At 40.0% G+C, this 16,632-nt stretch overlaps 1 protein-coding gene across 10 annotated transcripts in view; it reads left to right on the top strand.

The window, feature by feature from the left end:
- Nucleotides 1-16,632, top strand: part of LOC145977402 (serine/threonine-protein phosphatase 4 regulatory subunit 1) — a 138,397-nt gene that overhangs the window by 117,036 nt on the left and 4,729 nt on the right. For 9 of the 10 annotated variants that reach the window (XM_083109360.1, XM_083109368.1, XM_083109378.1 and 6 more), the window contains 3 exons: nt 9,689-9,801; nt 15,178-15,320; nt 15,413-15,559. In XM_083109360.1, the coding sequence (XP_082965486.1) occupies nt 9,689-9,801; nt 15,178-15,320; nt 15,413-15,559 (403 nt within the window). Of the gene's footprint in view, nt 1-9,688; nt 9,802-14,480; nt 14,601-15,177; nt 15,321-15,412; nt 15,560-16,632 lie in introns of those variants that run through there. The other variant, XM_083109440.1, reaches the window with a different exon arrangement.

Raw genomic sequence — 16,632 nt, 5'->3', positions numbered from 1 at the left:
CCTTCGGTCGCACTTCCTTTTACGCCCCGATCCTGGGATAACTCCCGTTCATGGGAACGCGACCCGAGCAATATCGATTGTCGATCGGCATTCCCGATGGTCTTGTCGATGCTGCGATGCCTTGAACGAGGACGATCTCCTTTATTTTAAAGACAATCTCCGTCGCCGACAATTGGAGAGAAGATTCGCAAAATTATTATACATCTTTTGTATATATTTTTCTTATCAAAATAAATTTTTATCGCTTAATAATTTAATTTTAATAATTTTTGGTTCCGAAATTTATAAAGTTCAGACAGATTATTATTATTAATATTAAAAAATGTTTCATTTATAGGTATTAAATAGAAAATTTGATTTTGAGGACACGTAAGGACTTGCTCTAATTCATGCTTTCGAATAATATATAATTTCTCAGATTCTCTCATAATCGCATTTGAAATATATTCAAAAATTTAAATTGTTTAATTTGAATTGTTACAACATATACAGACACGCAATCTAAATAACTCACTTTTTATGACTTTTTATATTAACTTCTATATAACTGTTATATAACTTTTAAATAACTTATATTAAATTTTTGGGATAAAATTTTTACTTGCAATTTTTTATTCAGAGATAAACGAAGCGAGTTTATCAAGTTAAGACGGATGCATTATGGAAGCGCAAAAATTTAGGCGAAGCTCGAGTCGCGCGTCGCGCGAAAATGCAACATTAACTGTAATAAGAATCTGGCCGAGCCAGCTGACACGAAATCACAGGGTGCAGAGACCTCGGTAGAGATTTGACAAACTCCCTTCCCCCCTCTCTCTCTCCTCCTCTCCCCTTTCGACCTCGTCTCGCACATCCCCGCTCTATTCTCGTCTGTCTCTTTGGCCCTGACCCACCCAAAGGATGCAGTCACCCCGCGTATGGCCGACGGGATGCGCTCGGTGGTGGAGGGGAAAGGGAGGAGGACGGTCTCCGAACCGCGTCCGTAACTAGGATGAAGAGAGACGAATGTTACACGCACACGCACGCACGTACGCTTGAGGGGGGAGGAGTGGGGCGGAGGGAGGGTGTACACGACTCGCTCGCGTGTGCACGCGTAAAACATGCGTGCTATGCGTGCGAAAGAAAAAGAGAGAAAGAAAACGATGCGATGCGGCGCGGGGCTACGCGGGACGGCGGGGGGAGGGGACGAGGGGGGCGAGAGTGAGAGCGCGTTGGAGGGGGTGCGTTCCGCAAATCAATACCTAACGCGTTGAATCCCGCGTGTGTACCAGCCGTGCACGACGCACGAAACGTGTCACCCACCGACCCAAACCCCATGGGCGACGTAGCAGCTGCTCACGCGGCTCGACATATGTCGTCGCGCGCCAAATCTTAGATCCCCTCCCCTCTTCTTTTTTACAACTTGCTCACGCGGTAAACAATCCTGAGAAAAACCTCGCGATTTAAATGACCAATTATGCTTTGATACTTAGTATGCGTGAATGAATTAAATTATTTTTTTTTATACGAAAACGTGTAGTCATAGTACATTAATATTGATGGTTTCATGATTATTTATATTTTATCGATTATATTAATATTTAATTGAATATCGGATTTAATTCAGTGGACGCTTGCTGTACCTGTAGATCCTATTGATTTGTCAACGATTCGCATTCTTTCTCGATATCGTAGGGAATTGGTAGTGTGCAATAACGATTCCGGTAACGATTCTTCCGCGTCGAGCAAATTTCTAATTTGCTTTCGTAACACGGATCGAGGTCAACAATGACGATGACGATGATGGCGATGGCGACGGTGGCCGTAACGAGAACGACGATCTCGGGCATCCGGTATTGTGCCGTATTGCGAACGAAAGATTTACCTTCGCGAAGCAGACGTCATACTGGTCGATACAAAGTACTCAGTCTATACTTTTGCGACAAGTAAAAATACGAAAGAAAGAATATTCTATCGTTTAAATTGTGTTACAAAATTGTTATATAATAATTATATAATTATTATATAACAATTATTATATAACAAATTATTATATAACAAAATACAAATCTTGCAAGTTGGCATAGTTTTATCTTGATTAGCCTCTCGGGAGTATTTTATAAATTGTTTTTTATAAAAATTCTCTTATTCTTATAATTAAGATTAAAAGTACTTGGACGATGCATTCGATTGGACGTGAGAGAAAATTGCGACTCGCAGTCATCTCGATCTGCGAGTTTTCAGTGCGCGTTCTGCGCCGCATCGTGTAACCGCGCCCTCGACACGACGCGACGCACTCGCCGCTTATCCGATACTCCGATGCCCGCGTACGCGTGTGTGCGTTCGCGGCGGCGACGTCTCTGGCGGAGGCGGTGGTGGGGGAACTTCATTCAGTGCGCCTCTCGCTCGCCGCTACGCGCATGCGCCCGCCGGCTGCGCGTACACACGCTACTCACGCTGCCTCCCCTCCCACTCGCCCGACGACGGCGGCGGCGACGCGACGCGACGAAGACGACGCGATGCGATGCGATGCAATGTCCCTCACGCATACACGCATAGTATCTAGTGTCTCCACGTTTATATACACGAATAAGCGCGAATAATGCAGTAGCGTCTCCGCTCCTGGTGTCTTTCTCCTCCCGTATCCCTTCGCGCGAGCGTATCTATTTATAAAAGAACGCTTCGCGAGAGAGAGAAAGAGAGAAGGAGGCCAACGAGTGACCGGACCAGCGAAGAGGACCACACACCGTCTCCTGGCACGGTGTCGTGATCACTCTATGCTCGCGCTACTTCGTGCTACTTGGTGCACGAGCAAAATTCGTGAATTTCTTGTTTCATTCGAGAGTATTTCGATGATAGTCCGCTGTAAACACAGCTGTAATAAGACGCCACGTTGAGACATTGAAAGCTTTATCGGCAATGCTCTCTAATGAGGAGTGACAGTAGTGAAGATGACCTAGAAAGAGAAGGAATTCGATGGACGATAACGCTTATCTCGGTATAATGGCCGTGTTCCTTCCTCGTCTTCCCCCTGCAGAACAAAGTCCCAAGACTCGATGTATATACATGTATTTAATAATTTTTATTTTTTTGAAGAATCATGTTGGAAATTCATCCACAGTAATCAGTTACTTAACATCTGATTAGATATATTTGAAGTAAATATCAAATTTAATGACGTCGATATCATACTACAAACTCGAGATTCAAATTAAATTTCCAACTTGACACGTCATGTATCGATACGATAATCATGAAGGATTTGCTGATAATTTAAACAATATAAGCAATAAAATTCTCGCTTTTCTAGAACTCTAGAATTATTTTAATATATAAATAGTTCGCGAATAATGAAAATAATTGATGAAAAATCAGAATGCCATTAAATTATGGATTTTCAAAATAAATTAATTTATTGCGATAAATTTAAGGCAGTGAAAAAATTCACAGTTTTATTCTTTAATTACAAATTCAAATTTACATCGAACAATTTGCGCCTAATTAATTTCGAGTATAATAATCGTTCATCCTTTATACCACTAACTTCAATATTAAACACATCTGTCATAAACAATTGAAAATCATATAAATGAAATTGACCAAAAATGCGGTAAGTTTATAACCCATTGCAAGAATAAAACAAGGCCCATTAAAAATAAAAAAAAAATATTCTATTCAATTCTATACAAATATCGATTAAATCCGAAAGTTGACAAGTAAAACTATCATATGTAGGTCAATGTTTCTCTTTTCGCGAACCACATTTTCGCTGGCGAATCTTAAAGATCGACAGTGCAATGCTACCGATGCGTTGCATACAACAACTTCGCGCATCGACGAATTCGAACGGGCCGAAACAACAACGTCGAGCGCGCACATACGTGTGCGCGCGCGCGCGTGTGTGCGTGCGTGCGTGCGCGCGTCTACATTGTAGCCCCCGAAGGAAGGAAAAAAAGAGAGAGAGAGGAAGAGACGCCGCGGTCGGTATAAAGCGAGGTGGAATATGCACTCTCTGACGTAGGGCCCCGTATTGCCTGGCGCAGCGTTGCATTCCCCCGCGGTGCATTGACTTCGCTTCCCTTCCAGCGCGTCGCCACCCTCTTCGTCTTCCCTCTCCCTTGATCTCATTCCACCGGTTCTCCCTCCTCCCTCGCCCCTCGCTCCGCATCCTTCTTCCTCTCGCGCCTGGCTTCTCTCTCTCTCTCTCTCTCTCTCTCTCTCTCTCTCTCTCTTTTTGCGTCGGGTTCTTCCACGCCGCCGGTCATATCGTCGCACCCCCCCTCCCCCTTGTCCCCCTCTATCGGTGCAAACGCTTCCCGGCACAACAACAACATTCCTTCTCCTCCATAGCCCCTTCGCGGAAACTCTTGCTACCAGACTCTTCTCTCTCTCTCTTTTTCTTCTTCTCTTCTCTCCTCTTCTCTTATTTTTCCTTCGTCGCGTTCTTCCTCCTCATCTTCTCTCGCGCGGGTGAAAGGAAGAGACGGAAGGCCGCGTTGTTGAACGCTGCTCCGCAAAACTGGTCGCCTGCGAATCGCATGTCCATCCTGATGCTCATCGCGCCTTTTCGTCGCGGCATCTCGTTCGATCTCCTTTTTTCCTTTCCTTTTTTCTCCTTTCCGAGATTTCGCGCGGGAAAATCGAAGGAAGAGTCAATGAGCCTGGTCTCTCTCAACTCGCACTTTTCTCGGAAAATCTCGAATTAGCGGATTAAATCGAGGAGAGATTTACTAGGATTGAAAGAAATTGTTTTCTATTAAAATTTTATAAAAAATAAAAAGAATTGCGGGGACTATCTGTCTTCGACAAATTTTCTTAACTTCCAATAAAACCAAATTTCTTCGTCGACAAGTCCTTTAGGAATGAGCTTGTTTAGCATCTTCCGTTATTGCCGCCATGCGAAAGCAAATCAGTCGATCAAGGAGCGATCGCAGCCTAATTAGAGATCGGAGCCCCCTCTCAATTAATTAACGGATTTTATTGTCATCGATCGTGCTCGTTATCTCTCTGTCGGCGGCCAGAAAAATTCTTGCACGCGCTACAGGCTGCACCTGCTCTCTCAGCTTTCTACTAGTCGGGAATTCAAAGACAGCGCGATCTTATCGGGCTGTATACAAGGCTTAAACCTGCGGAATGTTTTCAGGAGGGTACGTGCTAGGACAGGTGTCGGCAGAGACTAAGGAGAGCCCGGGAGGCGGTCATCGGCCACCGAAATATTTGTTCGCCGCAATAAAAAAGAGCGCTCTTTCGCGTTTGTCCTTGCTCTTTTCTTTAGTCCTGTCGTTCACTCGCTTTCTTCTGCAACATTTGATGGGTTAGCCAGTAACACGTTCTGATCCCTTCCTTCCATTCGAATGTGAATAGTGTCTCTCAATCACTCAAACGAGGGATCTTCAGCTCTCTCTCCTCTTCCTCTTCTTTATTTCCTAGATTTCCATCCCTAGGAATACAATGGCGTTTTTTCCCGAATTCTTATTTCAATTTTTCGATTTCTACAGAAAACTGGCAAAATCGCAACCACAACCGATGGTATTTCACACACTGTCGAGTTTTAAATTATTGGAACTCTCCTCTCTCTTTTTAGTGACGCCATTTATTCATTTTCTTCGATTCTTTCTTTGATAAAAGTTGACTCTTGTCTTGACTTTCCCTTTCTTAAATGACATTCACGTATTTATTAGTTTTATTAGAAAATTCTTTTGACACCGATTTCAATTTATTCATTTTATTTTATTTTTTTCTCTCTTTCATTATCGCGTTTATCTGAACGAAACAATGGATTTTTGAAGAGTGTGACGGTGAAAGCGCACGGTAAAGGAATCTAAATAAATGTACAGGATAAAAAACTAATGTCAATATATTCCATATACGTGAAATGCTATTGGTTTTATTCGAGATTTACAAAGTTATATTTACATAATCTTTTTTAAATGATTTCTATATGTATTATAAATTTAATGTTTGAATGAAATTTAAATTTTTATCAATTTTTAATTCCATTTTCACTTTTTCAAACATGTCGATATTAAAAGGTTTTTGTGATGTCGAATTATAATATTTTCAGACTGATTAGTTTTGTGGTTGCCTTTTTATCAGAAAATTGAATTATATTTATATAGTCAATATTAAAATACTTTTTGCTGTTTTCGATTTTTCGATTTTTGAAGAGTGTAAAAGCGCAAAGGAACCTAAATAAATCTACAGGATAAAAAATTATGGTCAATATATTCCGCATATGAGAAACTCAGAAACGCAATCGATTTTATTCCGAGATTTACAAAATTTTATATTTACATAATCTTTTTTAAATGATTTTCATTCTCATTTTTTCAAATACATGTCGATACTTGAAAGCTTTTGCAATGTCGAATTACAATATTTTTAGATTGATTAGTTTTGCGGATGCCTTTTTATCAAAAAATTGAATTAATATTTATATAATCAATATTAAAATGTCTTTTACTATTTTTTGATTTTTAAAAAAACAATCTGCAAACGAATGTCAACATATTCTGCAAATGCGAAACTCTGAAACGCTATCGGTTTTGTTCCAAGATTTACAAAGTTTTATATCTTTATAATCTTTTTTAAATACCATGGTTTTTATATGTATTATAAATTTAATGTTTGAATGAAATTTAAATTTTTATCAATTTGTAATTCCATTTTCACTTTTTCAAATACATTTCGATATTTAAAAGCTTTTGTGATGTCAAATTACAATATTTTCAGATTCATTAATTTTATGGTTGCCTTTTTATCAGAAAATTAAATTAATATTTATGTAGTCAATAAATTAAATTAAAATACCTTGTGCTGTTTTTTTGATTTTTGAACAACAATCTTCGAACGAAAAAAATATAAGCGGCTTCTTTTTATTTCATTGTATTCTTTTTGGAAGAAAGTCAATTGTTTTTTCAAAAATTATAATAATAAAAAATGGAATAAAAGATCATTTTAAATTATACGTACAACTACATAAGATCTTTTTGCGTTAAAATTATAAAATTTTTGCTTTCTGTTTTCAATCGAATTAATACAGAATTTTTTTATCGGATAATCGGCGTAAATTTATGTGTAACTTAATTTTAAGGAGATTGATCGAGAGAAATTCTTTTACCTTATTTTAATTACACAAGTAATTTGTTTCTTGGAGAGCGAATTAATGCGTTAAACAATAATTAAAATGCTTTCCTTGAAAATTTATTCTAATTTTATTCGTTTACTCGCTGATTAAATGATCAAACACAGTAGGAATAAAATAAAAAGATGATTAATTGCCTTTCTGATTTTTTTCCTATGCAATCTTTGAAGAATCAACGATTTTCGATTCCCGAGCCCGCATTATCGACGTGTCCAAGTTTCTTTCTATCTTACAATTCCACGATGGATAGTCTATCGATATTATGATACCGCGGAGAGCCCATGTCGGCCTAAAGCGCTACCTAAAATCAACCCTTCCTTATACATACGTACATATATACATATACACACATTTATACATATATACATATATAAACATATATATATATATATAAAATATATATACATATCGCTCGCTAGAGGGGGAGGAAGAAACGGCCGTGTTCTTTATCGATCTTGGCGAAGTACGGCGATCATGCGCGTGGTAGGCCGTTAGGGAAGTGTCAGCGCCGTGTACTTGAATTTTGGGTCAGCGGGTGTCTATGGGTCCGGGCGAGACCTACCCAAGAAGTTGTCGTCCCGCGGACACAGGTGGATGAAAGGAACGCTCGGGGGGTAGCTGGCGGGCGCCTCGCTCGAACGCATCGTGCGCCGAACCAAAGAGAGACAGAGACAAAGAGAGAAAGACAGAGAGAGAGAGAGAGAGAGACTTTTGCGCGAAGAACCCGCGAAGCGCGCGCGCGCGCTGCCGAAAATTCTGCAGGGACGACTTCTTCGTCTTCGTCGTCTTCGTAACCGCCGCAGCGGTCGGCGGCCATATTTGCGCCAGGACGGTAGGCGTTCACAGGCGGTACCGTCTCGTCGCGCGTTCTCCAACTGCTTCGGCGAACACCTTCACCCCACTCGCCGGCGCGCCGTCAGGTTCCTGGTGGGGCACCCTCGGCGATGTTCTGTTGGTGTCGCCCTCACCACCGTCGCCGTCCACCCCCCCTCCCCCCCGCCGCTCGATCCCACTCGCGCGCGGTTTCCTCGCTCCTCCGTCGCGAGAGGGGGGGAGCTCGCCCCGATGCGTCGCGGTGGGGGAAGAGTCGGACGGGGAGACGATGATGAGTTCGCGGGGTGGTGGGAACGCGACGTGGGTAGGCGACGTGATCGAACTACGGCGGCGGCGATACTTCGTCTTCCACTTCCTGCTCTTCGTCTTCGATTCCACTCTCGTCGAGGAGGGCGGCCGCCGCCTTCATGGCCCGCGACGATGGTGCGTTGCCCGCGAACGTCTTCCCTGTCGTCCTCTGCTCGTCCTGGCGCTCGTTTGCCTCGATGCTCCTTCTTCTTGCTTCCTTTTCTTTCGCGACATGGAAGAAGTTTCGTGGGAAGCCGGGCCGTCTCGAGGCCTAAACTCGGTTTATGTATTTAATTATCGAACTTATTCGAGCTTCGCTGGAATTTCAGGGAGCCGAATGCGCCGAGTATGAATAATTGATGAAGATAATCCGCCGCCTTCTTCTTACGCGTGCGAAATCCGTTCTTATATTTCCCTCTTAGCGCCTTAATGCCGGGTACACCCTGTGTGTTAAGGTGGACACATGTTGCTTCTCGGTATCCCTCGTTATCTTGGTAGAGTCCTTTATCTTCTTCTTCGGGCTCCAAGTTGCTCAAGAAATGCTGACTGAACTTATATTTGTATATTTAATTATCGAATCGAGTTTGTGGAATTTTTAAATTAAGAATATTAAAGGAGGGGGGAGAGGGCAGAAGTAAAGATGCTGAAAATAAGGGAATCGAAAGTATGCGAAGTTTGTTTTCTTCTTTTTTTCAATTTATCGAACGCATTTTTCTCTTTACTCGATTGTTAAAATGGAGACTGTTCCTGAATTATTTAATTGCTTTAATTTATTTAAATTAACTAACACGCACATGTACAAATTCAGCTTAAAAACTACCCAAGTATTTGATAGCATGTCAAAAAAACATTAATTAATGAATAAAATGATGTATAATATATTAATAGTAAGAAACAACGAGCAATTTTGATTGTGTGGAAGCAATATTATAGAGTGAAAAGGCGATCGTATGTGAGAAAGAGAGAGCAAAATGATGGATGACTGGAATGTAAACATATACCCCAAACGATGCGAATCTTCAGATGACCTTAACTTATACACGAGAAAATCTCATCGGTCAAAACCGATTGCTAGCAAGTTATCTGCTACATTTGTCGTTTATTCTCTCGCAATCACATTTTACATTATAATTCTAACTTAATTAAATTCCTACGCACAAATATAATAAGGCTCCATGATTATTGGAGTGGATATCTGTATCGGAAAATTAACGAACGTTACGATTACATCAATAGCTGCTCGAATGATAACTCGTTGCACGGCTAATTCGGTGAAATTTATTGTTGCTCATCCGTCGAAAGCGTTGCGTTAATGAAGGGCTTTGTCGATTTTTTCCCTCCAAACTTCGTTGTAAACTGCCCGAGAAAATCAATTGAGCTATGACTTTATATCTCGGATTCAATGATACGCTGGTCTAATGTATCTGTCTCCATTTTCTGTTGCAGGCAAATGGTGGGCCGCATATTGGTGGAAATGTTTCGCGCGGCTGTCAACAATAAACTGACACTGGTCGTCGAGGACGTCATGCAACATGTACAGCTGATCATCGACGATAATGGTAAGTCGCGATCAACGACCATCATTCGTCAAAATAAACACTTTGAAATGCATAAAATTATTTCTGGATCACGTACAATCGCTTAGACAATTGCACTGTAACGTTGTAATCAATTCCTGACAATCTTTCGCAGCAATATAGTCTGAGTATCCACGATTTCATGATATTGCTTGTAAAGTTGGGGGCAAATTCCCACCTTTAATTTTTAAGTTCTTTACATGATGTCGCATCATTCAGTGAAGAGAGAACGATATCGCAAGTGAGGTTCATCATTATCATCGCACAATTTCTCGCATCTTTTTAGAGATGCCTGGTGTGAAAGGATTGGAAACATGTTCATTTCTGAGCCAAATCCTTCGCATCATTCACGCATGTCACAGGCATAAATGTGATTGGCTGCTATGATTTTTATCTTGTGCTTTTCTACCTGAATTCCATTGATGCAAGCTTAAGGAAAGAGAGATAATGATTTAGCTTACGCTTTTCGTTTTGCATTCTAAACGTGAGTTTTCCCTATTACGTGTTACAATTTATTTATAACTGACATAATGCATTTATTAAAAATATTGTGATCATAAAATATAAGATTCTTATGGAAAACAATTTTATAAGTTGCATACACATCATCAAATGTGATCGAAAGGGTATATTGTAGTTTTAATCGCAATGTTAGTCAAACATCGACTTCTACGATGTACATGGTTCATAGTGTTTTATCGGTTATGTGCAAAAAATTTGTAAAATTTCTCTCTTGCATCGACACAGTCAAGGCCATTAGACGTTTTCTAACGAGATCATATTGATTTTACTCTTTCCGTTTTTAACTCGTAATCAATATCTGATAAAAACTGCAAGCATAGCTTGCATCGGCTGCGTGTTTTAAAGCTTGTCCTTACGTAATTCCCCTTTTTATTAAAATAGCGCCATCCACTTTGCTGGAAATTGGATTTTCTTTGAGCAGGTTTCGTTTAAATAACGCGTCGACCCAGGAAAACGTTAATATTAGCAACATCAGCGAGTTCTTGACCGAGATTTAACGTTTAAAAGGACGGAGCATCTTAAATCCATTGCTCGAAAATTCTGTTTTTTACAAAAATAATATATTTCACGACAAATCGACTGCTTTAAAAGAGGGAAAAAATATATAAACTCTCTCCAACCGTCAGCATAAACCTCCAAGAAATATTTTAAAGAATGCAAATACATATAGTCAAGTAAATTACGTATCTCGATGCTTGTCGCCCGTAATTCTTCCTTCTTGTACCGAAATAACGTCTTACGATTCGCTGCAAGATTGAGCTGCAAGATATCTTCTTAAATGGGGGTCGCTTAAGTAACGTGTCGCCTCAGGAAACGCATAAATATCACCGCATCGGGGTTGTTTCTCTCGAGGACGCGAGTCCTTTTCTCGTGGGGGTCTCGAGCGAGCGCGTGGGCGGGGAGCAAGATGGTGAAAAGTAAGAGCTCCATCGTCGGAGGCAACGAGACGAGAGACGATGAGAGCGAACGTGCCCTCGCTTCCGGTGTGGCACGCGCCGGGGACGGTGCCGGAAGTCGCCCATGGATTCGAGAATACGACATTAAGCCGCCGCGATATTTATACAAGAGGGCACGGCCCCCGATCTCAGACGTAAACCCACTCTCTCCGTTCTTAATTTAAACATCGCCATCTCTGGTTACGAGGAATCTTGCGTAAAAGCCGGCGCATGCCGGAACACACGAGGGTCACGCAGACGCATCTCTCCCTCCGGGGGATTTTGACGCATGGCACTTTTTGACAGCTGACACCAACCTGGGCCCATCAATCCGCCGCACGCGTTATTTCGTTACACGCTAAAATTTTCAATAATCTCGCGGATTAAAAGGCAATGTTGATCGCAGATTTTAGGGAGAATCTTTCGGTAAAAAGGAAACGAATATGTCAGCCATAGGAAGTTTATTACACGATAAGTTTATTAGCAATAAGCGACAAGCTATGGGCAAAATTTAGTGAAATTGACAGTTTTGAATGAATAAAATTTTAATAGAATTAATTTGTCTCCATCGAGTCATATAAAAAATTAATTCGAGGAATGTTATCGTAATTTTATCGAAAATTAATTATTCAAAATAAAATATAAATTGCAGAAAATTTGTTGATTATAAAATTCGAAATGGCAAAGTTTTTCGATCGACATTAATATATTGATATAAAAAATTTAAATATACTTCGATATGAGAGGAAAAAAAATTAGAATTTTATAAAATATATTTCTTGCATTACAGAATAAATCAGAATTCAATCAGAAACGATTTTAATTGGAAGGTTTGAGTAAAACCTAGATAAATTTCCTAAAGTTACTAATATTATTTTCGAAAAAAAAAATATACATCAATTTATCTATATCAATAGCTATTTTGTCGAGTGTAATTTTCAATGAGAAGCTGAAGATTGGATAAACTAGGGCATCGCGACTTTTGAAAAATGAATTCCAGGGTAAGAAGATTATGGGTGGAGGAAAAGAAAAATCGTTTACACGAGGCTCTGCAGAGTTTTCGTCGTTATGAGGAAGACTCTAACGGTCATCTTGAAAAGTTTCATCGATGGTATCTCGATATAGAGCCGGTCCGTCTGCGGCCATTTTGAAAGAACGTCGACGAAAAACATTCCTTTTACCTGAAATTGCTTTCAAGAAACGCAGAAAATGTAGCTTGCCGATACATTTTTTCCCCGAAGATTTCGGCCTCGATTCAGGTCTTTCTTCCTTTCAAGAGGTTCCTTGTATAAAGATGCGTTAAATATATTCTTAAACGTTCGTGCGGTGAGAAAAAGGTTTAGCTTTTCTATTTCTTATGGTTGTCACGAATAACAACGTCACACTTAACAAGTTAAAATTAATTGCCGATAATTAATGAATTCAAGAAAACACAAAAGCGCTTTATCTCATCAGGAACGTGTGTAATAAAAGTTAAATATATATCTTAATATTTTATATTCAAGGATTTTTCTAAAAAGAATTCAAAGTACGATAAAATGTAAAATAAAAATCAAGTTCACGGAAAGGATCGGATATATTTTATATCGCTCAGAAATTGTCATAAATTATACTTGACTCTCTGATGATAATACCTGAATATTTAAGATAAATTAATAATAAAAATGGCGATTTTTTATTTTAATCGTAAGGCATGTTATATATATTGGATACTTATGAATTCAATAATAAAAATGAAAGAATTTTCAACGAATTTTTAAACTTTGAGAGAACATTTATTGTACTTTTTGGATCTCATGTACCAGAAAATAATAATGAAAACATTCAATAAAATTATTTGATAAATTAAAAATTATGAAATATAATTTAATAAAATAATTTATTAATTTTATTAAATATAAATTATATATGTTTGCAACAAATACAACTGTTTGTCCCGCAATATTTCTGCGAGAAAATTGACTTCGAGTTTAAACCAATTTCCAGAAGATATGGGAGATTCTATGGGACATCTTGCACGAATATATACGACGCGCATCCGGAAATCGTGAAGGGATGCAACGCTGTTCGGGTGCATCCCGATGCAGATGCACCCCAAAGACGGCGATGTCGTCCTAGTAGCCGGCTATTTTTAGGGGCAAGCCGCGGAACATCTTGTCCCGGTAACACGTGCCACTGTCGAGTGTGTTTTCCTGTCGGGGGACACGCGGAAGAAGGGGCCGCGATGCAGCAACACCGGTTTACGACACGGGGCACGCGACACCATTCTCGTTTACGTATTTTTGGATACGCCGTTCGAGGAAGCAAAGTCGAACCTCCCCCTCGATTTTCAACAGGAGCATTGCCCTCGTAGTTTGAAACTAGGGTGGCTCGACATTCTTGGAAAGTCTCGACGAGCTCGAGCTTTTCGCGCGAGGACATTATTGTAAGCTTCGCGTTTGCATAGAAATAATTTCTGTTTCATTTATTATATACAATATAAATAATGTCATAGGAAGAATAAAAATTATTAATTTATAAAATTATAAAAATTATTAATTTATAAAATAAATTAATAATTTATAAAATGTAAAAGAGGGTGAAACGGTTCAACGAGTCACGACATAAAAATTCTGAGGACGTTTTATATTCTTGAAAGAATATCCTCCCATGGAAAAACGCGCCAAGATGGTGGTGCCTCGAGTACAGCGGGATATTTTTGGCGGGATTGCGCAGAAATATGCACTCGGGACGAAATAGGGCGGGAAGGGAAAATAGGTCTTCGACGGAGATTAATGGACGATGCGTGGGACCAAAGGGCAACGGAGGGCCAGAGAGGGGAGGGGGGAGAGGGGAGGATGAAGTCCTTCGAGACCATGAAAGAGAGATCGGCAAAAGGGACGAGGGAAATGACCCTAGAAAGGCGAACGGGAAACAGAAAGATGAGCTCAAAAACGTTGAAACGAAGTGATGGGCCCTACGGAAAAAAAAAAGCGTGCGCGTTTTGGTCTCTCCCTCCCCCGCCTCCCTCTCGCGCGCACGCGCGCGAGTCCCTTGCTACCCCGATCCCTTCCACGCGGTCGAGTTTCCTACTTCGCAGTCCTATCGTAAGGCCCCGACTCTCCCGCTTCCAGCATCCATCCCCTCCATGGCGCGTTTTCCTGTCGGAGAAGCTGCCTTCGCTTCGACGAACCACCCTCAGTAATATCCACGTCGAGCAAGAACAGTGATACGATTCTCTTCTCGCGGGAGTTTTCGTTTTACACCGCCTGTAGCCTCGCTGAATTTGCAGGAATAATCACTCGTAGCTTTCTACACCATTATTTCTAACAATATGGCTTTTAGGTAATATCTAGAGGATAATTGATTTAATCTTATACTAGGATAACGACTCTACATCTCTGTTACATCTTTTCCTTTTGAGAAAATTTAGTTTAATATTGCAAACTTGCTTTAACAGATTCGATATTTCTTTGAAAATTTATTATAAATTCATGAAATAATAAATTAATCAGTAATATTAATAAATTAATTAATTAACTAACTAATAATTACTAACTGTTAGGATATCAGTTTCATGAGATATAAGAATGATCACAATATTTGAATATACATGATTATTGATTTCCACAAGTTTCTTAGATCTCAAAATAAATATTTTCATATCTGTAGTGTTTTTATATCATTTCTTCAGAAGAAAATAACATCGGTTATTTCGAAAACAAGCTATTCATACAAAGATTGAGTGAATATCGAATAGCGAATTTACTCGATTGTCAGTTAAATCCAGTCTTAAGTCAGTTAAATCTAATCTTCCTTTGGCCACTTTTCTGAAATATCTGAAATTAAATTAAAAAAAAGAGAGGAATGAAAAAATTCTTTCCTACAATATTTTACTAATGTGTATAATTTATGTTCGCAGATGCTTTGGTTCGGTCGGACTTGGTGGAGCAGATTCCGAATGTGGCGATCATCTGTCTCGAGGCGCCGGATCTCTTCGGGGATGTTCTTCGCAATCACTTGCTCGGTATTATAATAAAGTACCTGAGCGACCCTGACAACCAGGCAAGTGATTCTTGTTTTGATTACATTTCTCAGGACACAAACAGAACGAAATACACATGATACGTACAATATGAAGTGTTTTTGTTCCGTAGGTACGACAAATGGCTCAAAACGCGCTCATGACGATCGTGAAGCGGGGTCTCCTCGACAATGACACAATCGAGCACGAAATCTGTCCCACGATAGAACATTTGTCCTACATGTCGGCCGACGAACATCTTCGTAACGCAAACATCTCCGTAAGTTTCCCGCGCTTTATCACTCTCTTTTTTCCACTTTATCTTCCGCTTTGTTGATAATGGAAGAGGACACGAGGAAAGTTGTGTAAGTGAGACGTGTACTTTTGCTCGAAGCCTTATGTTGAAAATAAGGTTTACATGCCAAGGATGGTGTTAAATGATGCTAAAAATATGTGAAAAAAATTGATACCTTTTTTTTCTTAAATAAATAGAGTAAATAAATTTTTCCAAGTATAACAACTTATTCTATTTATTTAAAAAAAAATGGTACTAATTTTTATTTTTGATATCTACAAAAATGAATATTCTCAAGTAAACGTTAATAATAGGGATAATTTTGTCTCACTTACATTCTGTCTTACGTGGAATTTTCTTTATTTGAAATGCGCGAAAAGTCTCTCATTCTTAAAAACACACACGATATCTGACATCTCGTCTAATACGTATCGAGCAAACGAAACGGCCCATATCTGATACGGATTCCTCCTGAAAGACATGGGTAGTGAGATGTTCTCACGCAATCGCGTCTCACTATCTTGTCTTTCATGCGGCGTTCGTTCATCCTGACAATCATTGAGTGGATACAAAGAGTCGGAAAATCATGCGGTGAAAATTATACGATCTGTCGCATCGTCGAGCACAACGAGGACGAGGCGAGAAACGTGGGAGAGAGGAGAAGCTGGGCGGAGGCGGGGTAAAAATGCTCTTTAAGGGCGAGATTAAAGGAACGAGCGAATATTTGGCCCCGTCGCTTCAAGATTTCCGTAAATGGAGAAAAAAGGAGAAAGAGCGTGGGCGTTTTCGTGGAAAACGCAAATACCGGCGTCCTGCGACGAAAGACGGGGCATACTTTTACCATCAAAGTTGGTTTGTCATAGAGTTTGACTATCACAGCCAGCTTTGATGATCAAAATTATGTCCGTTCTCCGATGGTTGAAAGACAAACGAAATAAGAAATATAAGAGGGGAAACATTAGGAGAGAAGGTGAAGAAGAGGACACACCTTCCTCTCCCAGGACACCCCATCGGGAATATACCTTTTGCGGTCCGATACATCAAATTGGTTGTGGAAT

The sequence above is a fragment of the Camponotus vicinus genome, unplaced genomic scaffold, assembly GCF_025532165.1.
Source record: "Camponotus vicinus isolate PSW18456_S1 unplaced genomic scaffold, iyCamVici1.0 SCAF_1, whole genome shotgun sequence".
Lineage (NCBI taxonomy): Eukaryota > Metazoa > Arthropoda > Insecta > Hymenoptera > Formicidae > Camponotus > Camponotus vicinus.
Note: the sequence above shows the minus strand (reverse complement) of the source record. Positions and strands in the feature narration are given on the sequence as shown.